We start from the raw sequence: 24,008 nt of genomic DNA, 5'->3' as shown, positions 1-24,008 counted from the left end.
CCTTGAGAGCTTCGAAAACACAAAGCCAAAGATCGGAAAGGAGTGACCTGATCAGCCTTTCGTCGTCGTCTGACCGCCACGATGCTTTAGCCGTGTCTTCCTATTATTCCAACGCCTCCTTTCACCATGGGGATTCTCCAATTGATACCCTGAAACTTAAAAGACCCACAAACCCCAAATGGGTCTTGGATTTACCTTGATTCACTTCTTCTCTTCTCACTTTTTTCTTTCTAATTTCCGATTGCTGATTTTTTTATTTCAGTTGTTCGCTTCCTTCTCGGTGGGATTCAGGAATACCCTTTTGTTTGTTTGTTTGTTTGTTGTTGCTGAGTAGTGGGATTTGATTTCGGTTATGGGCGTAATAAGGATAGCGTGTAAAGAGCGATCAGTGTAGTGGAGGCAGTGGGGTCGAGAGAGGTGGAGATGATGGTGAACGGTGGTGATGTTGAATTGTGGGGTGTGTAGATGGTAGGAGTGAATGTTGTGAGGTTATAGAAAATGAGCTATTGGAGAGGGTGAGTTGGGAGAAACCGAGAAAGTGTATGGTGTGTAAGTTTGGTGTTGCTGGTTTGGTTGGGGGAGCTGAATGGTGAAGATGGTGGTTTAAGATGTTCAATGGCTGAGCGTTGGGTGCTGGTGTGCATCAGTTGAAGGTTTGGCAATGACTAAGAACAGGGAGTAGGGAGAGACGAGGGAGGAAATAAAGTACAAGTTCAAAAATGTATATAATCTGATTGAAATATTATAAATTAATAATATTAGTGATGAAAACGTAATTAATTAAAATTTAATGATCAAACTATGCATAAATGTTTGTTTCTATAGTTTAGCTAATATTTAATTAAAACAATTAAAAATTAATGATATTTGATACGAGTTAAATTATCTGAATTAAATAATGATAAAAATACTTTAATTTTATTTATCTCTATTAATCTTAAATTTTTATTAAGTTTAATGTTACAAGTCAATCAGATATCAATTTAATTAGATAGCGATGAAGATATTCTTATTTTACAATTTATTTCACCTCTAGTAATATTAAACCTTTTGCTAAGTTTTATATTACGAGTTAATCCGTACTAACTCACTTGAGTAATGATAAAAATATTTACTTTATAAAGTAAATTATATTATTTTAAGATTATTTTTACCATTTCATATATTTTATATAGAAAAATAGAAATATAAAGATTTGAATCCAAATTTTCATGATTTTCAATATTTTTAGTTAATTATATCTATTTTTTATCAATATATTTATTATGTAATTATGTTTTTTTATTATATTTTAATACAAATTAAAGGCTAAATCTTATGGGGGAAAATTAGATAGTAAAAATTCCAAGGTTTAAAAAAAAATTTGTCCTTTTTGGTAATTCACCTCGTTTGGGCTTTCAAAAGTTAGCCCATTCTACTTGAATATACCTTTTACATGCTTGAAAAACCCTAAAGGGAGTGCCATAGGCTCAATTTTTCTTGCGCCGTCAGTATCCCTCCCAGCCAAAGGTGCTCTCTTTCTTTTCTCTGATTTCTTTTCCCCAAGTTTATTTTCAGATTTTGTTATCATCATTTAACATTTTGGTTTGGTTTGTTTTGTTTATGCTAAATCACACAGGTAAGCCATGGTTAAACATAACAATGTTGTGCCAAATGGCCATTTCAAGAAGCATTGGCAGAACTATGTGAAAACTTGGTTCAATCAGCCTGCAAGGAAGGCTAGAAGAAGAATTGGTGAGCTAATCTACTTTGGTTTTTTTTTTTGGTAAATTAATGATTATGTTTTTTTCATTGGCTAACATTTGATTTGTAATGGGGTTTTGGGTTTTTTGCAGCAAGGCAAAAGAAGGCCGTGAGGATCTTCCCAAGGCCAACTGCTGGACCTCTACGCCCTATTGTCCATGGACAGACTTTGAAGTATAACATGAAGTTGAGAGCTGGCAAGGGTTTCACCCTTGAAGAGCTTAAAGTATGGATCTTTTTATATTCTCTGATTTTAGGGTTTTCCATTTAATCTTATATTAGATTTGTGGGTTTTCAATTTTAGCTGTGGACTATCAAGTTTATAAGCTTCATTTGAATCTTACTGGTGCTTTTGTAAGCTTGTAAATGGATGTGTATAGTTGTTATGTTTAGTGTGTTTAGATAAGATGGATTTCCCATCTTGATTTTTTTGCATATGGCTTCACCGAATTCACGTTCCTAAGTGCTAACCGTTGTTTCTGACCAGGCTGCGGGTATTTCAAAGAAACTTGCACCCACCATCGGTATATCAGTTGATCACCGTCGTAAGAACCGATCTCTTGAAGGTCTTCAAGCCAATGTTCAGAGGCTTAAGACTTACAAGGCCAAACTTGTTGTCTTCCCAAGACGTGCACGCAAGTCTAAGGTAAACCTTGTATAGGGTTTTATTTTCAGTGTGTAATTGTTGAATCCTTTATGTGTTGTTTGGTGTTTCTAAATGTTGTTTGTTTTGTTGTCCCTGTAGGCTGGTGATTCTACTGCTGAGGAGCTTGCAACTGCAACCCAAGTGCAAGGACCATACATGCCTATTTCTCATGAGAAGCCTTCTGTTGAGCTGGTGAAGGTCACCGAGGAGATGAAGTCATTCAAGGCCTACAACAAGCTTCGTGTTGAACGTACGAATGCGCGATATATCGGTGCCAGATTGAAGAAGGCTGCTGAGGCTGAGAAAGAAGATAAGAAGTAAGGTGGTTTTTTCGAGGGCTATGTTCTGCTGTTTTGACTTGGTTAAAAGCATTAGTTCATTCTGTTTTTCATATCATCAGACAGTTTTAGAACAGCTTTTAGAAAACTTCGGTATAAAATTTGTAAGCTTGATTTCGAGTATTTAATCAATGACATGAGATGAGACGAGATCTGCCATTTCATAATTCCCTTTGTGCTCAATATTTAGTAATATGATGCAAGTCTTACCAACATGATTGATTGCTATTGAACCATATGATTAGATCTCATATTGCTTCTGGTGCTGCTCTTTGTAGCTATGGTGTCTGAATATGAATGAGAACATTTTCTAAAAGGTTGACCTTTAGATTTAGTGATATCTTGTAGAAAGCTTACATTGTATCTGGTTATCCTTGGTTTTAGCCTTCGATGAAGTCTGGGTATTTGACAGTTACCTATTTATGGAAATTAGGTTTAGGTTAGTTTAGCATAACTTTTGAAACTTTTGGAAAGTGGGTTGGTTTATCATTGATGTTGAAAAGTTCTTTTGAAAAAGTGTTTTTGAAGAATTTGATAGTGTTTACTATTGCTATCCGATAGTACTTTTGAAAAGCTAAAATGTACATTTTAGACATCACCTCTTTAAGTAAAAGATTTAATGGGGTTAAATAATAATAAATTTATCGAAAAAGCCAACATTTTTTGTTTGGGTTAAAATTTCAATTTGAAATCAAGAGGTTTTGGTTTGAAAAGTTACTTGTTTATATATATATATATTTTTTTTGGTTGAAATGGGTTTTCATGTTCAATGGTAAACAAAGCTCAAGTGCTAAACTAATATGTAGTTAAGTGGTATTTAAATTTGTTAACATTATAAAATGATGAAATAAATTATAATAAAAATAAAAAAATTTATTCATTGTAATTTAGTATTAATATTTTGGGACAAATTTTAAGTATATGTTGATTTTAAAAAATATTGAGATTTTTTTTATATATTTAGAGAAATAGATCGATTTTGAAGAGAGGAACATGAAATGAGTTTAATTGAGGTGGTAGAAAATGTATCGTATAGGATGTGTATTTTGAAAATACTTTCTACAAAATGCATTCTTTTTTACATATTAGCTTTTTTAGTTAAATGGTTAAATTTTAGTGGATTTTTTCTTATGTCTCGGGTTTGAATTCTCTTTTACTCAAATTCGTATTTTTTATTTTATGTTGCTTTAATTTTTTTATTTTTAATTAATACTTTTAACATACCATGATAATTATGAATATTTGTTTTAGATTTTGATTGGCCAGACTATTTTAATATAAGATATTTTATTATTTAATTAATGGTTAAAAAATAAAAAGAAAAGATGATAGAAATTTCTCCATCTTTCAAGCTCACATCCACCATTCTTGAAGAAAAGAAAGTTTTGTTTTTTTTGTGATTTGATCCTTTCTATTAAAATTTATTATTTTCATCTAGAAATCAAAAGAATTTTCATAGCCACCAAGAGGGAAAAATGATAAGAAGACCATGGTGAACATGAATATTAATTTGGATTCAAGAAAGATAGAATTGGAAGAGAGAGAATCAAGTTAATGTTTGAAATCACGAGAACAATGTATGAATTTCAAGGTTTCATCATATTTTTAAGTTTAATATTGTTATAAAAGTAAGGATGCGATGTTAAAATAAAAAATTCTCTTAAAAAGTTCCATGTTCTTGATATGTTCTTGATAGTATCGAAAAAATTGGCTCAATTGATATCATTAAACTAAAGAAGGGTTGAACTAGTAAAATACTTAATTGAACCAAGTAGAAAAATGATTAAAGTCATTTAAATCGAAATTTAGCTAGTTTAAATATTTAAATTTATTGTTATAATTTATAAAATGATTACTATTATTTATTTGGTTTTTTTTATTGTTGATTCTATTATTTTATTATTAAATTAAGAATTGGTAGTTTTATCAGTTGAATTAGGTGTGAAGTTGAGTTTGCATGATCAATCTTATAAGTGGCAGTGTTGGTGTGAAGTTGAGCCAACAAATGAGGGAGGTGGACTAGTACCCCCTCCAAATGCAGCTATACGAATCGAAACTATAGCGGCCACCTTGTACTTCAAAGTTAGTGGCGTGCTCCGATCTTCGTTCTCAAGTTCACTGGGTAATCTCCTCATACCAAGGGAGAAAACAAGATTAAAAAAAAGGAAAGAAATGTGAAGAGTGGGCTTGGTTGAATTTGATATGGTTGGGAAACTATGAAAGGGATTGAAGGGAAAGTAAAAGAGGAAGTGTTATTTATAGTGGGGCGTTGTAAGCAATCCCTTTTACTTTTCATGCTTCATGCTCACAATGTCCCAACCATGATCAAATTCAACCAACCCCAGCTCAACACATTTTCTCCCTTTTCCATCTTGTTTCCTCCACTGGTACGAGGAGACTGCACATGCGAACTCGAGAATGAAGATCGAAACAAGGCACTCGCTTTGAAGTACAAGATGGCCGCTATAGTTTCCATTCTTGTAGCCTCAGCCATCGGTGTTTGTTTTCCGCTACTAGGAAAAACTATCCTTGCTTTATATCTCGAAAAGGACGTTTTCTTCGTCATCAAAGCGTTTGCGGCATGCGTCATATTGCTCTCTAGGTTTATCCATGTTCTACCCGATGCTACCGAGAACTTCACATCTCATTGCCTCGATGAAAACCCTTGGTGGAAGTTTCTCGTTTGTCCGATTACTACGTTGTTGGTAGATACGTTTGCTACTTCTCATTACACCAAGTCTCACCGAAATATCACCCAACAGGCCCATGGCGACCAAGAGAAGAGCACAGAGGAAAATGAAATAGATGCTGTACATGTTCATACTCATGCAAGTTCAATTTCGATTTCAACTCAGCTTCTTCGATACCTAGTATCACAGGTTTTGGAATTGAGAATAGTGATGCACTCTGTGATAATAGGGACATTTTTGGGTGCTTCGAAACTTCCTAAGACTATAAAACTATTGACGGCTGCACTCACTTTTCATCAGTTCTTTCAAGGCATGGGACTCGGTGGATGCATTTTGCAGCCAAGATTCAAGGCTCGATGTTGATTTTGTTATTTTATTATTAAATCGAGTAGGCAGCAAATCTCAGAAGGCTTAAATATGTAACAATGGAGATTAATGTTAGCTTCTTTAATGCTGTTTGCCTACCCTCATTGGGAATCACTTCGCCATGGACTCAACCTTGGAACTCATTGTGTCCTTCAAAACAAAATTGCAGACCCTATTGTTAAAGTTTCGTATGTGAATTTGTTTTATCACATCATCGTTAACAACGTGATCTCGAGACTAAACACATGGCATGGCATGCACCGACTGCAACGGATAGCACGTTATGGGTTCCCAATCCGTCGTCCTCCATTAGAAAATTGACTTCAACAGGACTTGCTTGAACCTCTCGTAATCCAGGAACTCCCAGTTGTTGATCTTTTGCATTCCCCCACATGTATAACTTCCCTTCATCTGTTCAGAACCAAAAATATCAGTAAAATGCACATACAAGCTCAGTTGTTGATTGTTAGGGCTATGTACAGAACCTAGGTCCGAGAAAGCTATGAAACTAGTTTATATTGCTGAGCAAAAAAGTCGTATATTTGAATATTTCATACTGGAATAGATTTACTTAAGAGCTGACATTATTTCTGACTGCATAAATATGAAAGATATAAAAGGGTGGACACTTTTCATGGCTAAATTGTTATATGATTGAAACTACAAGCTTGAGCTATCTAATACACAATATTTACCAAAGACATATACATAACATACCGGTTATAGCTGCCGAAGATGAACCTCCACAGGCGATATAGACAACACGTTTATCAGCCAAAGCTTCAATTGTTGCAGGAACTTTTTGATTTTGTATAGAAGAATGGCCCAACTGACCATGTCCCCCATGGCCCCATGAAAGTACTTTACCTTCATCTAAAATAATACAGAAGGAATAATCAATAATTATAGTATACCAACAAAAGGAAAAAAAAGGACATGTGGCACTAGTTTTACCTGTTAATGCAAGAGAATGATATCCACCACTTGCTATCTGAACGATATGAGTACTTTCAAGGCTGGGAATTGGTTTCGGTTTCCAACCACCAACCTTATCACCTCTTCCAAGCTCATAGTTAGAGTTTGCTGAGTAAACATAAAAAATATATAGATAGGATTGAGCAAACTATTCCAGGAAGGTGATTCATCGTGAAATAGATAAAATGAAAATAGTCAAAACAAACAAATAAAAATCAAGTCGCAGGAAATCAATATAAGATATCTTCACCACAAACTAAAAAGATCAAATGAAAAAAAAGCAGGATAAGGAAGTAAATTGATGAATTCAACTAAACCAAGCTCTTTAATCCTCAAGCCATCCTCAACAGGCTCACTACATGTTCCAGTACTGTAAGATTTCAGTTTTCAGTATGCAGTAACCATATTTTTCCCCATGCTCTACTATAACCATAACTCACACCTTGTTGATCCTAATTCCTAGTTTCAAGCTAACCATGTTGCCTGTCCATGTAGTATGCTTGGCAAACAAGAGTACAAGTTTCAGAAAATATTTAAAGTCGTGGTATTATATTTTGGCTACGTTTTGCTCCTTAATTAGTGTTTGTCTCAGTAGACATTAGATACTAACTATCTTTCTAATCTATCTTTTGGATAAAAAATAACTAAATACCCATAGGAACGATATAACGAAATGTAAAATATATAGACAGGTAGAGAGATCTTACCACCCCAATTCCAAAGTTGTCCATCCTCTGTCAATGCCATTGTGAAGAAACCACCACAAGAAACTGCAGCAACAGGAGTAGGTAATTCTTTCACTTTGGATGGGATACTAAGTCCACCTCCCTCATTTGGGCCCCGACCAGGACCAAGACCTAATCTACCATCCCCTTCCTCTCGGCCCCAAGTGTACAAGTCTCCTAATTCAACGAATAACAGCTGTATTCAGATCAGGCAAAGGAACAAAACATATATACGAAGATGACCACCTATAATGTGAGAAATGAGCACATATGACAGATAGCATGATATCTAAAACCTGTTAATAACACCAATTTGTTAATTTTTCAGCATACATTAAGGTACACGATTCTCCTTCGATTTCCCATTGTTTGCTGCATTCTTCTTCAAAGTTTCAATTTATGGTTATCATTAACTAAACCAAGCCCTTCTGCCATCAATACACTCTTCCCTTCTCCTTTCTACTATATTTTACCTTCTGTACAGACAAAAATGCTGCAGGGCATGTTATCCATGTGCTAAATAGCAAGTATTATAATCTTCTCCGTTCTGAATGTACTTCTTTTATCAGTTTTCATATCTGACGACAAGAGAGATTCCACATACAGGGAAATGGAAGTACCGAGCATGTCAGAAGTTATTTTACAGACTAGTGTTGCAGTTTGATGGTTCAGAAAGTTCACCTTCGTTTATTAAACAATTTATTGAACATACAAAGATACACAAAAAGAAAGCAGAGCATAAGCTGTATGATGCCTGAAAAATTATATATTGCATTGCATTCAAATTACCCAGGTTTGTAAAAAATCAAATCTGATACTATGGCTTGAGGCAAATTTTCTTCCAAAAAGTTGATGATTTTCTTCCAAAAAGTCGATGATAAACTAGAAATGTAATAAGTATTGAGGTTGCATTAAGTATCTTTGTCTTTTGAGAACATACATTCAGGTTCAATTTATTTCTTAATTGTTTCCACATTCTAAGCACAGGGGCTTTACGTACCATGATTCATTAAAATGACAAAAGTTAATCATTGACATGAGTTTCATAAAGCAAGATCACAGGTAAAGGCAATCGAGGTCTATATTATGATGATTGACAACATTGAAAACCTGATTCAGTGATGGCAGCAGTATGTGTCCCACTAGTTGCGATATGTCGTATATTTCTACTCCAGTTGCCTTCTACCAATCTTGGGACGAGTTCTCTATGATAAACGCGATGTCCAAGTGCACCAAAACCCCCATAACCCCTGCAGACTTCATTTTAAGAAGAGAAATAGTTTGTACTAATGGTTTTGGCCAAAAACAATTCAACTGAAGCAAGAGTACCACAGACTTGTAACTTAATAGACAGCTAATTAAGAAAAAAGTTTCACCACTTCTATCCTATAAAGAGGATTCAGTTGATAGTTAATCAAATAAAAAAAAAAAAAAGAACATCTACAAAGAACTAGCTTGAACTGTCTTCCTCCTCCACCTCTCCAACACACTTGTCAGATGAGAGGTAAGGACGGCCTCTACCACAAAGTCCCTAATCATGGTCAGCTTTTACCCAAATAATTTCCAGGATACAGATCTCAAAATAACATCTATTTTCCTTATCTAACTCTCTCACTCTATAACTTATTTAAAAGGGAAAAAGAATAAAAAGTGTACAAAAAACAAATGAAAATCCAAAATTCATGCAGTAGGATTAATGATTATAAATCATTTAGTTTACTTAAAAGCTTCAATTTTATATCTCTAATATGTGAATTCTGATATAAAACATTCTAATGGGTATTCGTTAATCACACATCTCTGGTGCAGTAGTATAAGAAATCTTGAGCTTGATCTTGAAAAAGATGTTTGACCTCATTGATCCATATAAACCTTCTATATTTAACATACATTGAAGTAACATTCATACATTCAATCATCAAAACTAGAGCTCACGTAGTCTCTACCTATCTTTCATTTATCTATCTCCTCAATCCCATGTTTCCTCTCCAATAGATTTAACTCCTTCCACTGACCTATAACGCTAAGGCTATAACCATAGAAAAAGGCTCCACTTCCACTATCATTTTTCTTCTGTTATCCTGAATAAGCTTTTTGAATATCAACTTGAATTCTCATATAATGTTATAAACTTAGTTTCTGGTATCTAGTCAACTGTATGTTCAGCTGACTAATTATCAAAAATCACTCAAAGGAGAAAATAACACGGAGCAAAGTTCTTTATATCAAGGATAATAGCTAGAATTGGATCAACATCAAGGAAGACGAAGAGAACTGACCAAGTAAAGACCTCGCCTTTAGAAGTTAGAACCACAGAATGAAGACCACCAAGAGCGACAAAGGAAACAGAATCCAAGTGAGGGTTCAAAGTAGGCACAAAAGCAGGATTTTCATGACCAAAACCGAGACGACCTCCATCACCTTTGCCCCACATCCACAACTTGCCGCCGACAACCAAACCCGAATGGAACAACCCGCATGATATCCCAACCGAGTGCAAAGTTTGATCCTTTTGATTTTGGTTTTGGGTTTTGCCTGGGGTTGGGGAGAGGGAAAAGGAAGCACGCGGTAAGAGGAGATTGGCTACTGGAGATGGGTATATTCTGATTTCTTCAATGCCACCACCTAGTTGGCCTGATGCTCCCCTGCCCCATGAAAGGACTTGGAGTGTCACGGCTTCATTTCCGTTGTCTTCGTTGATCTCTGGGCTTTTGTAAAGAAGAGGAACTTTGTCTTTGGTGGCGGTGCTAAATGAAGAAGAGAGGCGGCGGCGGTAGAGAGGACTTGAAAGGCGGTGTGCCATCACTCTTTAGGCCCAGTCTCAGTCTGCACTCGCAATTAAATACAAATAAATAAAAAGAGCCTCGAGCCAATAGGGAAATGGGAGGAGGCTGACTTGGGGCCTAGCTAGTGCCTATTGTATTCTACAAATGAAGATAAATAGATTTATTTCACTCGTTCAAAAGGGTTCCTTTTATTTTTACAGTTCTATTGCTGTGCCGGATTCCGATGGAGATGGAGCAGCTCTTAAGCATGGGGTTCTCAAGTGAATTAGCAGCACAGGCTCTAGCGGCCACCGGCGGCAAATCCACCCTCAAAGCCACCGAATGGATCCTTTCCCACAAATCCTCCAATCCAAACCCGAACCAGAACCAGAACCAGAACCCAAACCCCTACCCCTCTCCTCCTCCCTTTCAACCAAAACTCGACCGCTTCTTCCATCTTCACACCAAGCTTTCCACTTCCCCTTCATCTCCTGAACCCACTGCCACCGCCCCAAGCATCCATACTATACCCGAACACGACCCAGATGATGATTCCACCACCCCATCTCCGCTCCATAACAAACGTCAAAAGTTGCAACATCCCAAACCCACCATTCAACTAGGCAAAACCGATCGAACCCATGAGCCTTTGTCGGAACGGATGCGTCCTCGTACTGTTTTCGAAGTTGTTGGTCAAGAACACATTCTGTGTAACAATTCTCTTCTCCATTCTGCTATTGATCGCAATAGAATCCCTTCCATTATTTTCTGGGGTCCTCCTGGTACTGGTAAGACTTCCATTGCTAAATCCATTGTTAACTCGGCTCAAGACCGGTCTATGTATCGATTCGTATCTTTATCTGCTGTTACTTGTGGGGTTAAGGATGTTAGAGATGCTGTTGAGGAAGCTAGGAAAATGAGGGTTAAGAATAATAAGAGGACTGTGCTTTTTGTTGATGAAGTTCATAGGTTTAATAAATCACAACAGGATTCTTTCTTGCCTGTGATTGAAGATGGAAGCATTGTGTTTATGGGGGCAACCACTGAGAACCCTTCGTTTCATTTGATTACACCATTGTTGTCTAGGTGTAGGGTTCTTACATTGAATCCTTTAAAACCCCATCATATTGAAACTCTTTTGAAGAGATCAGTTAATGATAATGAGAAGGGATTGTCTCAGAGCGTAGGCATGAGGGTCGATGTTAAGGATGATGCTATTGAATTTTTGTCCATGAATTGTGATGGTGATGCTCGTGTGGCATTGAATGCTTTGGAAATCTCTGCCACCACGGCGGCTGCTCGAGTGGCTGATAATCAACTAGAACAAAATGGTTCATTTGAAGCAGTTGTTACAGTGGATGATGTTAAAGAAGCTCTCCAATGCAAGCATCTTGCATATGACAAAGCAGGGGAAGAGCATTACAATTTGATCAGTGCCTTCCACAAGTCGATGCGAGGAAGCGATGCGGATGCAGCGATCTATTGGTTGGCAAGAATGCTGGAAGGAGGTGAAGAGCCTCTATACATTGCACGAAGACTAATAAGGTTTGCCAGTGAGGATGTTGGGTTGGCTGATCCATTAGCCCTAAACCAAGCTGTTGCCTGCTATCAAGCTTGTCATTTCTTGGGCATGCCCGAGTGCAATGTGATTCTTGCACAATGTGCTGCTTACTTGGCTTTGGCTCCTAAGTCTATCTCCGTGTATCGAGCCATCGGAGCTGCACAGAAGGTTGTTCGGGAATCTGTAGGACAGAATGAGGGAGTGCCGCTTCATTTAAGGAATGCACCAACCAAACTTATGAAGGAACTTGGATATGGAAAGGATTATATATATCCCCCTGATAACCCATCATCTTCAACTCAGTCATATCTACCACCTTCACTTCTCGGGTACAAGTTCTTCGATTGGCCAGATCAAAATTCAACACAACAATAAGAGTCATGCCATCGTGTTTGGGGAGTTCAGGGAAATTCTTTTTGAATTCGGTAATCTTCACTGTTCATCGAAGTTTTTGTGGATATGCCTTTCTATAGGTGAAAGAAAGTTCAGAAATATGGTATATTATCTTGGATCATCTTTTTTTTTACTAGTACTAGACATAGTTGACTTTACAACGAAGTAGTCAACCAACCTTTTGTTGATAAAGCTATTAACTGCTATGTGTCCGTCGTTAATATTGATGGATCTATAATCCTGCATATAATGTTGGACAGTGATAGATTGATAATTATTAATGAAAGTGATGGAGCCTTATGAAAAGATCCTCTCACTTTAATAACACAAAGATGTGAGGCCAAAAAAGTACACAAATATGTTAACAGATACACAATCCATTAGCAACTGTTAGACCTCTTAACTCTAAGCAATGCGTATTATAGGGCATCTAATTACATTCACGTGATTTACATTAATACAACAAATCCATGAAGCTAAAACTTACAACTACTACTGCAAGAAGGAACTCCCTAAAAGGAGAGCATCTTAAAAATAAAGGAACCAATGGGAATTTTCGAAAGGATTGAAAGAAACTCGACCAGAAGTATCAGATCCATTCCTTAGGATTGATGCAAGCATCTAACAGTTTCCACTCTTCACTTCCCTCTTCTGGTTTCTGTATGTCATACAAAGAAAAAGACCCTCTATTATAAGTTACACTTTCTTGGTAATATATCACAGTGAATATTTACAAAGAACTATGTCAATTTTTTTTTAACTTGGACGGAAAAGTGAAGGAAGCTTACATGATCATATTCCCATCGTGCAGATAAAGGAAGAGAAACAAGAATACTTTCAATTCGACCTCCAGTTTTCAGTCCGAATGTAGTACCTCGATCATAGACCTTCCATTAACAAATGAAATATAATTTAAAGCCCATATTTTAAGAGAAATTTAAGATTTCCAATCTCTCTAGTTTAGTTATTGATCAGTTCAATACCAAGTTGAATTCTACATAGCGGCCCCTTCGCAACTGTTGCCATGCTTTTTGGCTCTCATTGAATGGTGTATCCTTCCTTTTCTCTATGATTGGTATGTATGCAGGAACCACAGAATTCGCACATTCTGCAAATTGATAGTAAATTAGTACATTAAAAAACACAAATCCACTAGAGTTGCTTCCTTTAGGTGGGGAACACTCAAAATTAATCTGTCTTGAGGAATTACCAGTGGCAAATGAAAGAAGCATCTCTTGATCATAGTCATTTAGATCATCAAAAAATATTCCCCCGAGCCCTCGTCTTTCACCTCGATGCTGCATATAGCATTAAAAGTAAACATAAAGTTTAATAATTAAATTCATAATTAAATGGAGAAAAAGGTAAAATTATGAGAATTGTCAACAAGAGGAAATAATTATATATAAAGAAAGCCCTTAGAACATTTATGATCACCAAACAAGCTACTGATGTTAGTGAAAAAACCACCAAGCTTCCAATTCAAATAACACCCACTTTATCTTTAATGTAGATGACTGTTTCATAGTTACCAAATCATTTCAATTTCACCAAAAAAAAAAAAACGTTGTCCATTAAGTATAATACCCCAATTTTTTATTCTTCCCAATATAGCACATATTAAAAATATAGGTAATAAAAGATTACAAACTAAGGAATCCAAAGAGGCATATAAGTCAAGCTAAGCTTGTTGGGCACCATTCACCTTAAAAAGAAAAACATGCTTAGTGCAAAAGGAGTGTGCCTAATCTCGGATGATCTCACCCAATTGATGGAAGGTGCTTCAGTTGGTTTGCACTGCATCCTAGCACCTAGGTGCATGCCTTGACAATAGTGATAACCATTACACTGTTTGTGACACAACACTCTTAAGACTCTTTCCCCAATATGAAACATAATTAGTAATATTATCATGGAGCAAAAATGAAAAAGCAATAATCACAGTGTCACGCATTGACTGGGAATATTTTCTATGTTTGTTAATTCAAATGCTATAAAACTCTAAAACTGGGGAAAATAAATTATGGAACATTATGTATGACACTGAAAAGATCTGGTAAAACCATACCTTAATGTAAAAATAGTCATCGCACCATTTCTTGAATCGAGGATAAAAGGATGGATCAAACTTGTCACAGGCCTTTTTTTGTATCTAAAAATGAAAGCCAATATTAGCAAAAGAACATCCAGAAACATATTTCATTGTCCAAATAATATTTTACAAGCTAGAATTAATGATCTCTACATACATATCTACTGCAATAGGAATAAAAATTTTGCAGGTTATCCTTTAAGATTGGCATGTGCAATCCAATGGTACTAGAAACGTTAGTCTCCAATTGACGTACCAAGTTATACTAAAACCTAAAAAGGAACAGAAGTTACTACACTTTAAAGGATTTCATCAATGTGCTTTCCAGTAAATCTGTAAACAATATTTAGTAAGATGTTCAAATAAAAAGGTTCTATTCAAATATTTGAATTTCTTCAAATTTTACTTTATCAAATGGAAACCACCAATATTTGAACTAATTTAACTCGTGAACCTCCTTGGTCTCTCAATCCTGCTAAATGCAGATATTTCAAGCTTTACTGGGGGTAGAATTAAAGAAGAAAAAGGGCATAAGAAAGAAAGAAAAATCCAACTTACTGAATGGAAGTGCTTGACATCCTCCTCAAAGATGTAAGCTGGAGTCAAATCAGTTCCACCACCAAACCACCATTGCCTAGGTGCTCCAGGAGCATCTGCACATTTCAAAGACGAGTCGCAAAATAAACCCATGTTACTTGGACTCTAATGTGAGTGTCAGACTCAGATATGTCTTTAACACAAGCATGTTCGATTCTTTCAAAGATTTGCTTGTATTTGGAGGGTCTTTGGACCCATGTCTGAATAAGTCTTGGGCACGGGTGTTGAACAGGAATACTTTAATAAAAATGAAGAGTCTGAATGCACGAAAAAGACTAATGCTATGCACAATAACAATGTACAGTGAAAGCAACTGAGGTAAGTAACGCAAATTTAATAATTTCATCAACAAACTATCCCTCTTTTTGTTTGTGAAGAACAGGTAAGAAAGCAAACTATAAAGCATATATTCATTGCTACTGAATTGCCAATGAAAAGAAATGCATTCATATCCTTCTAAACTACCATTTCAGCAGCAGTAGCAACAACAGGAAATAATAATGGATAAATTAAGTACCTTTAGGAGCATCAGTTTCGAAATATCTATAATTAAAATGCAATGTAGGAGCAAACGGGTTCTTTGGATGCAAAACCTGAAAAAACACCGAAATACTGTATTATCACATTTGGATCTTTCAATGGAATTGACCAAAATTCAAGATAATAAAATGGGAAACAATGAATTACCGAGCTGATTCCTGCTGCGAAAAAAGGAATGGGACCGGGCTTCTGATCATCGGCAGCAGCCTTGGCAGCTCGATAAGCTTCAGGGGGCATAACACCATAAACAATGGAGATATTAACACCAGCCTTTTCAAAAACAGCACCGTCTTGCAACACCCTACTAATACCCCCACCGCCACCGGGCCTCGTCCAAGCGTCTTCCTTGAACTTGCCAGCTCCGTCAACAGCCTCGAGGGCAGAGCACACGCTTTCCTGGGCCTCCAATATCATGCGCTGGAAGCGAGACCTGACGGAACCGTCATCTCCTCCGTCGGCTTCACGGAGGAAAGTGTGGGGGCGCTCGGAGATGAGGGTTTCTTTCTCGATGGAAACGGCGGAGAGAGGGGTGAGGTTGCGAAGAGGGGTTTTGGGCTTGGAGAGGGAAGGGAATTTGGGGAGAGCGGTGGGGGCGGGGCAGAAGCTGCTGACATGGGGATTATTGGAGGAAGAGAAGGAAGAAAGGGGGAAGAGAGATGGAGAAGAAGATGAAGGAACAGAGAGGGCAGCTGTTGGTGGTGGCATTGCAAATAAAAATGGAGACAAATTGAGATTTTGAGCTCCTATAATAGTGTTTTGCTTTGATTTATAGCGAAAGGAAGATGACGAAAGGATTGGGGAGAGAGAAAATAGGTGTGATAAGGTAAGGATCGTCGATCACCCCACTACTCTCACTCTATTCCTTGGTTTTTACCTCTATAGCATCATCCATTTTTTCCCTTTAATATAACCTTTACCAACTGAATTTTAATTTTTTATTTTTTTTCATAATCTAACTTATTATTTTCATATAATGCTTAAAAAAAACATAATGTAATTTTAGTTAATTGATTTAGTAACTATCATTCAAAACTTATTATTGTTTTCTAAAAATTCTAAATCAAATCTTAACTTTGCTAGCAAAAATGTCGGTTTTCATGTTGATTGATGGTCATAACTTTTTCAACAATATTCTCTAGTTTTCTTTAAAAACTATCGTCATTCTTATTCACTCTATTCTTTTGTAATTTCATTCTTATTCACTCTATTTTAGTTTAAAGTAATAAAGTAAATATAGTATTCGTAAAATTGAAATTTGAGATGTTGATGAAAATGACAAGTCATCTAAGACTTAACATTTTATACATCATTGATAGGATTGGTCTCTTAGAATTTTCGATGATGACTTCTTAATTGACTAAAGTTTATCATCAAGTTAATCTAACAATTGGAATAATGTAATAAAAATGATGCCTCTCTAATTTATTTTTAAATTCTTCCATTACTTTATAAATGGCATTTGAACATAACATAAATATAATCGTAAAAATTATCTTTTTTTTAATCGATACAAAGCATTTTTTTTCTTGAATAAATAAGTATCAAAATGAAAAAAAAAAATCAAACTCAAACCCTAATACCACAATGCTTGATTTTATAGATTCTCTCATCCTTTTTTTTTCAAAATTTCTTATAAATGTGTTGCACATTTATTAAACATATCATATTCAAATTTTACTAAACTCACTACGAGTTAAGCGAATAAAAGCCAATCTCTCCTTTGATCAGGCTATGGTATAGTTGTTTTTTTTTTAACAATTCGAGTCACACTCGGACCAAGCCCTAAGCTCGGACCTCAAATCATTCATAAAATATTTAAATGTTAAGTTAATAACAAATTTAAATAATTTTCGGAGAAATGACACAGATGAATAGCACCACCTTCCGATGTGTATTACCAAGTATCTGTTTAATTCGACCAAGGCCTCACAATATAAAAAATAACAAACAACACAACAGAGGGCAAAAAAAATGCATCATTCGATGCGTTTAAAACACCAAGTAAAGTGCTAAAATTGTGCTAACAGCGAAAACTATTACGGTTAAAAGTTTCGAAATAGATTACTTGATTCTCAAGGAAATGATAACTCACTAAAACCCCACTTAACAGTCATCGCCTCTAGATGTAACTTCTTTGCAGGTTAACCTTTGCAAGATGGCATTTTCAAACTGAGAAACATTGCTCCAATTAACATCACATTATCGAAGATTCACCTGCACCCAAAATACAAAATGTTTTTCACTAATCTCTGACTTTCAATAAGTTTAGGATTTGGGATCTAGAGTTCAAGTTAGATACGAATGCTTGAAAGAAAAGATGGAAATTTCTGCCTTAAACCAGTAAAGAGAATGGACCAAATGTAGAACTCAATGCATTCATTAAAAACCAATATGGTCATTTCTAAATCATTGACATTGCTACTTAATTGAAGACCAATTTAACACATCAAGAGAAGGGAAGAAACATACAAATCAAAACTCGTCTTCCTACGTCAGACTGCGAGAATTAGTCACCCTTTTTCCTGAAAGAGCAACCTTCGGTGAGTCTAGCTCGACCACCAGTTGGCTGGCATAGAACAGTCTGGCAATTACCGCACACCACCACTGTTTGAGAATGGCTAAATACTGTCGTTCTGCCAATCAACAAAACACACAAGCATAACCCATAAGAATAAGAACCCCAAATACCCTGCACAAATTTCAATTCTATACACTTCACTTTGAAGGATGTCATTGAACCATTGCAATTTGTAAAAAAACCAAATCAGAAATCAAACCGGTTCACTTTGAAGGATGTCATTGCAACCATTGCAATTTGTAAAAAAACCAAATCAGAAATTAAACCGGTGAGAATTCAAAATCATTGATTCAAGCAGTGAGGCTAATTGAACTTGATATATATAAATATACATTTAGCTAAACAATATGGATTTTAATATAAAGCAAATGGTAAAACGTTCAAATCTCAAAAGCATATATCTAGTATTTTTCATGGTTCAAACAAATTTTTTATTGGTTATCTAAATTTAAAGATATATTGAACCAAACTTAACACTATTAATCTTTTACTAAGAATGATAATTCACAAGTTGTTAAACAAACCTAAATCATTAGCATGAGTTTTAAAAAAAAATCGAAATTCTAAAATCAAATGTGAACTTACATGTTGAAGCAGCCTTGGCATTTCACATCCTTTGAGATTCAGCAAAAAAAATAAAATAAAATAAAATAATAATCCACCATATACAACAAATCAGAATACGAAAGCAAGGAAAGGTAGGTTAACTACCATGAAGAATGAATTGGGGGATTGAACGAGACGCTTGAGCTTGTGCTTCTTTTTCTCGAGCTCAGCTGGCGGATTCAACAAATCAATGTCGTTTTGCAAAACCTAAAATCGCACAGAACACAACGGCACGATTCAGATTTTACTAAATGAACAATATTACAAAAAGAGCCTGAAAATGAATGCAACTGTAAATATCGGGCATCAAGCATGAAAGAGGAAACGACGATTAGAAATTTACCATGGTTGCAGTGGAAAAGGGTTTTGCCTGCGGCTTTTTGGCCTTTGAATTGAAAACAAGCTTGAAGAGAAGGATCTCTAAGTTTGGGTTTTAGGGTTTTGTTTGTTGGCCCTTTTAATTTAATTTTTATTCACGATTTAGCCCTCAAGTTATTTTTCATTTTCCACTTTGGTATTTAACCTTTTTTTAAGTTTACTTTTGGTACCTAAAGTTACACTCTCTCACAAGGTTCAGTCCAATTTTTGTAACAATGTTAAAATAATTAGGTATTCAATTGCTACACAACACATGATACTTTTTGTTGATGCCATCAACAATGTGGCGTTTACTTGGACTGGCATTAACGGGTAAGAGTAAACTGACATTTATTGGGTCTGAAGAGCGATTACTATTTAGTTAAATTTTAGGATGAGAATGATTATCTGAAAGTTCTGGTTGATGGTCTGTGAGTAGTATTTGAACAATAATTAATTTGCAAACATAGACACCATCCTTTTCTACAATACAGGATCATTAGCATAATGTGGTTGTCTGGATTAGACTACCAAGTTCGTCGAGTGTAATGTATAAAAAGAGTTTCTTAGAATCATTAGGAGCACTATAGGTCAAGTTATTAAGATTGATTGTAATGCAAATAATGGAATAAGAGGTAGGTTTGTAAGGATGGTTGTTTGTGCTAATCTACACCTACCATTATTTTCAAATATTAAAACTAAAAATAAGGTCCAATGTGTTGAATGTGAATGCCTTCCAAGTATTTTCTTTACAGGTGGTAAATATGACTATATTAGAAAGCGTTTCCCATCGACACATTCCTTAATAGTGGAGGAGGAAATGTTACACCAAAGCCACCTTTTGTGGCGATAGTCCAACATCAAGCTGAATGTGAGGACTTTAGTTCCTGATAGTCGTTGAATGATGATAAAAGAAATCATCATCACAAATTTGACAATTTTCCTTAATTTGGTCTCTAACTTTTTTTTTGTTTAGTGTGGTACCCAAAATTGGCAAACGACATACAAGTTACCCCAATAAGCTAACAATGTTATTTTTATAAGGCGGCAAAAGTAGCCAACATAGAACTGTTAGGCAGTGGGAGCCCATCTATTTGTGTGCCTTACATATATATACAAGTACTGTGGCAACAACAACTTTTTTTATGGTGAAAAGTTTGTGTCGTCAGTCAATGAAAAAGAAAGAAAAGTGGAAGAGAAAAATAGTTTCTTTTCTACAGACCAATTTTCATATTTTATTCAATTGGAGGTTCGTTTGGTGTCCATTAAAGTTATTCTTTTACGGTAGCTAGTAGACTCAAAGATTTGTAAAGTGTACTGTCTAATTTTTGTTTCGAGTACTATAGCTTCAGGTTTTCGACTTTCAAAGTCAACCTATTTTTTGTGATTTTATCTCCTCTTAAAGTTTGCTTGAGATTATTTATTAATAGCCTTGTATGAGTTGTATACTCTTTATTTGACTTGATTGTGATATTGTAGCAAGACTTTGATTATACTGGAACTTTTTGTGGATTTTCAAAGTCCTATTGTTTTTACCCTTGCTTTAAAGGGGTTTTCCACGTAAAATTGTATCTCGATTTATTGTTTTTTCTTGTGATATTGTGGTTGATTTGTATTGATTGTTGATATATTGTGTTATTGGATTTGCCATAATTATCAAATTATTTTATAAAGTTTAATAAATTATTATTTTATTGAGATTCAACAACTGGGTCGGGTATAAGGTGTGCACTTCTATAGCGTACAACTTGAATGAGTTTTAAAGCTTGTTGGTTCAACTACTTGGTATGGGAATTAAATTTGATGATAAGATTATGGAGCTTTGGTTTCTTGCTACTCTATCAAACTCTTGGGAAACATTTCGAGTTTTGCTCAGTAATGCGACTCCGAAGTGTATTATGACATTGGAAATTGATAAGAGTGGTATGTTGAATGAAGAGGTGAGAAGAAGGTCTCAAGGTTCTTCATCACAGTCTAAGGTTCTAGTTACCAAAAATAGGGGGAGGACAAAGACAAAGGTGGAAAGGGTAGAGACAAAAGCCAACGCAAGTCGAGGAATTATTCCTTTGTGATGAGAATTTGATCAACCTAGCATATGATGAGACTAATTGAGTGATAGACATCAGTGTTTTGCTTCATGTTACGTAATGGAAAGGGTTATTTACATCTTATGCTTCCCATGATTTTCGGGTGTTGAAGATGGGTAATGACGACTTTGTACAAGTTGTTGGCATGAGAGATATTAGTTTAGTCACTAACAATGGAACCAAGTTGACACTTAAAGATGTCAGGCATGCATCAAATATTTGTTTGAATTTAATTTTTATAGGAAAGCTTGATGATGATAGTTTTTGTAACACTTTTAATGAAGGCCAATGGAAATTGACTAAAGGTTCCTTAGTTGTGGCTTGAGGGAAGAAGAGTTCTAACTTGTATTTGATGCAGGCTTCGACTTCTCAAGGCATCGTGAATGTGATAGAAGATGATGACTCAATAGAGTTGTGGCATAGGCGACTTAGTCACATGAGCAATAAGGGGCTTAATTGTTTGGTCAAGAAGAATCAAGTTTTGGGTTTGAAGAATGCTACACTGAAGAATTATATTCTTTGTCTAATTGGAAAGCTAAGAAGTGTTTCATTTAAGTTCATCCTCTTTCGAGAAAGTCAGATTTGGTAAAGTTGGTTCATTCTGATGTTTGTGGTCCGTTAAAGGTTAGGTCACATGGTGGTGCACTTTACTTTGTGACTTCTATTGATAATTTTTTGTGGAAGCTTTGGGTGTTTTGAAAAGAAAGGACCATGTACTTGATGTATTTAAGCAATTTCAAGCTTCATTTGAGAGAGAGATTAGGAAGAAGTTGAAGTGAAATTGTAATGATAATAGTGGTGAGTATATAAGGCCATTTGATGTTTATTGTTGTTTACAGGGAACCAAACATCAGAAGGCACCGTCGAAGACTCCATAGTTGAATGGGTTGGCCGAGAGAATGAACCAAACATTGATTAAGAGAGTCAGATGTTTGGTTTCAGATGTAAAGTTTTCTAGATCTTTTTGGGCTAAATCTTTGTCTACAGTTGTACATGTGATTAATCTGTCTCCTAGTGTTCCTTTGCAAGGTGATGTACCAGATAATGTTTGGTTTGATAAAGATGTGTCATATGATCAGCTGTACTTGCTCGATTGCAAGGCATTTGTTCATGTTTCGAAAGATGAGAAATCTAAATTGAATGTCAAGACTCGACAATGTATCTTCATTGGTTACAGTCATGATAAGTTTGGGTACAAACTATATGATGAACACCCATCACCCGTCTTTGTCGTCAAAATCGGGTTACGGGATACTACAACAATTAACAGAATAGGAACATACGAATTTAAATATTTTTTTAAAACAATCATTAAATCACATATATATCATACAAATCATGCTTTACATACAAGGTCGGGCTTAAATCGAGCTTATGAAAGCTCTGAAATCAACTCAGAATCAAACAAAGAATGATTTAAAACTTTTCACTAAAGAAAGACAAAAGTGCAAAACATGGGTCACATAGCCGTGTGACAAATTGAAATTGTGTAACATTGGAGTCACACGGCCGTGTATGCAGGCTGTGTAACTCACTAATGTCGTGTGAATCAAAGTGCAAAAATTCAACAAAAGTCACACGGCGGTGTGGTTGGGCCGTGAACTAGCTGTGACCGTGTGAAAATCTAGCTTACCCAAGCTACAATGCTTACACGGGTGTGTGGCCAACCCATGTGACAATCATAAATCGTGTTTCGTGTCATTAGTCTATGTGTGACACACGGTGGTATAACCCAACCATGTGGCACAAAATATGTCATTTAGGTGATTGAATTAAACCAAACATTAAGGTAACCTCAACAATGCATATTGATAGCTTGAAACCTTGTTCAAAACACTTCAAAACCAAACCAAAACATGTCACATAACATCCTAATAGTGTCTAACCAATTTTAATAAAAATATGTCTTCTGTCTCTCTTAAATTTGATATTGAGTAATCAGCCCTAAAGATGAATATTGAGTAAATCATCCCTAAAGATAGAGCAATTTAATCTCTTTTAATTTTGAAAGTAAACAATTGAAGACAATAAATGACGATTATGAATATTAGTTTACTTATTTATTTATTTCCTTTCATATGAGTGTAGCATCAAAATTCCTAATCTTTATTTTTTGATACAATGCCTAAAACTACTTATAGCTCTTCCTCAACCCTTAAATAAGAGAATCATGCACTTTAGCGCACTCGAACTCACGTCCTCTTGCACTGACAACAATGTCGATGTCAACTAAACTAAAACTCAATCAAAATTATGAATATTAAATTTGTTTCATATGACCATGAGAAAATAAGAAAATTTTCCATTGAATAAGTAGAAACATGTGAATTATTTACTTTCTATCTAAAAGAAAAAGAAAAAGAAACTGGCGATCATAAAAAAAAAGTAACATAATCATTTTCACAATTTTTTCCAATCAAATTAACTTCCATTTTTTATTTTCCTTGGCAAAACATGCCAAAATTGTGGAAACCCTCAATTTCTCAAAGCAATTAACACGTTATCAAAACTTTCATTCAATTTCATAATGGTTTTACTTTATTTTTCATTTAAATACAATTCAAAAATACCCGAAACATCAAAATAAAGGAAAATACATTAAATGAATAGATTAAACTAAAAGTAATTCACAATTAAAAAAGAAGAAGAAAAAAGACAATGTAATTTTCATGTCTTTTGCCGCTATTGATCATACATTAACAACTTTTGCCACTTCACAAAGGAAAAAAAGACTAACATCGAGTTGGTTCCGAAGTAATACGAGATTGACATGGTAATTAGATTGTGGGTTTTGGCAGCAATCATGATAACTGCAACATAGAGTTTGTTGGATTGTTGGGCTTATATCACGGCATAAGACTAGCTTAGAGGTGGAATCAGATTCATTGAGCTCAATCAACTTTGTTCTTCGACGAGTAGGAGAGAAACATCCGGCTACTGGACTGGTCA

At 35.4% G+C, this 24,008-nt stretch overlaps 6 protein-coding genes across 6 annotated transcripts; 3 read left to right on the top strand and 3 right to left on the bottom strand.

The window, feature by feature from the left end:
* Positions 1-1,372: 1,372 nt before the first annotated feature.
* On the top strand, positions 1,373-2,894 carry LOC107950267 (60S ribosomal protein L13-1). The gene is made up of 5 exons (XM_016885081.2): positions 1,373-1,509; positions 1,619-1,734; positions 1,836-1,969; positions 2,231-2,389; positions 2,489-2,894. The coding sequence occupies exons 2-5, from the start codon at positions 1,626-1,628 to the stop codon at positions 2,708-2,710; spliced, it is 624 nt and encodes a 207-aa protein (XP_016740570.2). The 5' UTR covers positions 1,373-1,509; positions 1,619-1,625; the 3' UTR covers positions 2,711-2,894.
* Positions 2,895-4,715: 1,821 nt separating this feature from the next.
* LOC107950246 (zinc transporter 1) lies at positions 4,716-6,337 on the top strand. Its single transcript, XM_016885062.2, has one exon. The coding sequence runs from the start codon at positions 4,944-4,946 to the stop codon at positions 5,778-5,780; it is 837 nt and encodes a 278-aa protein (XP_016740551.1). The 5' UTR covers positions 4,716-4,943; the 3' UTR covers positions 5,781-6,337.
* On the bottom strand, positions 5,749-10,286 carry LOC107950237 (RCC1 domain-containing protein RUG3, mitochondrial). Its single transcript, XM_016885051.2, has 6 exons — positions 9,763-10,286; positions 8,594-8,733; positions 7,466-7,660; positions 6,738-6,866; positions 6,501-6,656; positions 5,749-6,194 (listed from the first exon to the last, which is right to left on the bottom strand). Exons 1-6 carry the CDS (start codon positions 10,284-10,286, stop codon positions 6,001-6,003), a joined length of 1,338 nt encoding a protein of 445 aa, XP_016740540.1. The 3' UTR covers positions 5,749-6,000.
* A 206-nt stretch (positions 10,287-10,492) lies between these two features.
* LOC107950225 (ATPase WRNIP1) lies at positions 10,493-12,508 on the top strand. The gene has a single exon (XM_041075774.1). The coding sequence runs from the start codon at positions 10,493-10,495 to the stop codon at positions 12,182-12,184; it is 1,692 nt and encodes a 563-aa protein (XP_040931708.1). The 3' UTR covers positions 12,185-12,508.
* Positions 12,509-12,537: 29 nt separating this feature from the next.
* On the bottom strand, positions 12,538-16,812 carry LOC107950258 (oxygen-dependent coproporphyrinogen-III oxidase, chloroplastic). The gene is made up of 8 exons (XM_041075776.1): positions 15,579-16,812; positions 15,409-15,484; positions 14,853-14,947; positions 14,271-14,354; positions 13,413-13,500; positions 13,186-13,310; positions 12,991-13,089; positions 12,538-12,860 (listed from the first exon to the last, which is right to left on the bottom strand). The coding sequence occupies exons 1-8, from the start codon at positions 16,134-16,136 to the stop codon at positions 12,792-12,794; spliced, it is 1,194 nt and encodes a 397-aa protein (XP_040931710.1). The 5' UTR covers positions 16,137-16,812; the 3' UTR covers positions 12,538-12,791.
* A 491-nt stretch (positions 16,813-17,303) lies between these two features.
* Positions 17,304-19,080, bottom strand: LOC107950215 (40S ribosomal protein S27-2). Its single transcript, XM_016885034.2, has 5 exons — positions 18,959-19,080; positions 18,721-18,822; positions 18,595-18,623; positions 17,901-18,064; positions 17,304-17,645 (listed from the first exon to the last, which is right to left on the bottom strand). The coding sequence occupies exons 1-4, from the start codon at positions 18,959-18,961 to the stop codon at positions 17,938-17,940; spliced, it is 261 nt and encodes an 86-aa protein (XP_016740523.1). The 5' UTR covers positions 18,962-19,080; the 3' UTR covers positions 17,304-17,645; positions 17,901-17,937.
* Positions 19,081-24,008: the final 4,928 nt, after the last annotated feature.

This window comes from Gossypium hirsutum, chromosome A08 (genome assembly GCF_007990345.1).
Source record: "Gossypium hirsutum isolate 1008001.06 chromosome A08, Gossypium_hirsutum_v2.1, whole genome shotgun sequence".
NCBI classification, from domain to species: Eukaryota; Viridiplantae; Streptophyta; class Magnoliopsida; order Malvales; family Malvaceae; genus Gossypium; species Gossypium hirsutum.
The sequence above is the reverse complement of the archived record's forward strand: the minus strand, read 5'-3'. Positions and strand labels throughout refer to the sequence as shown.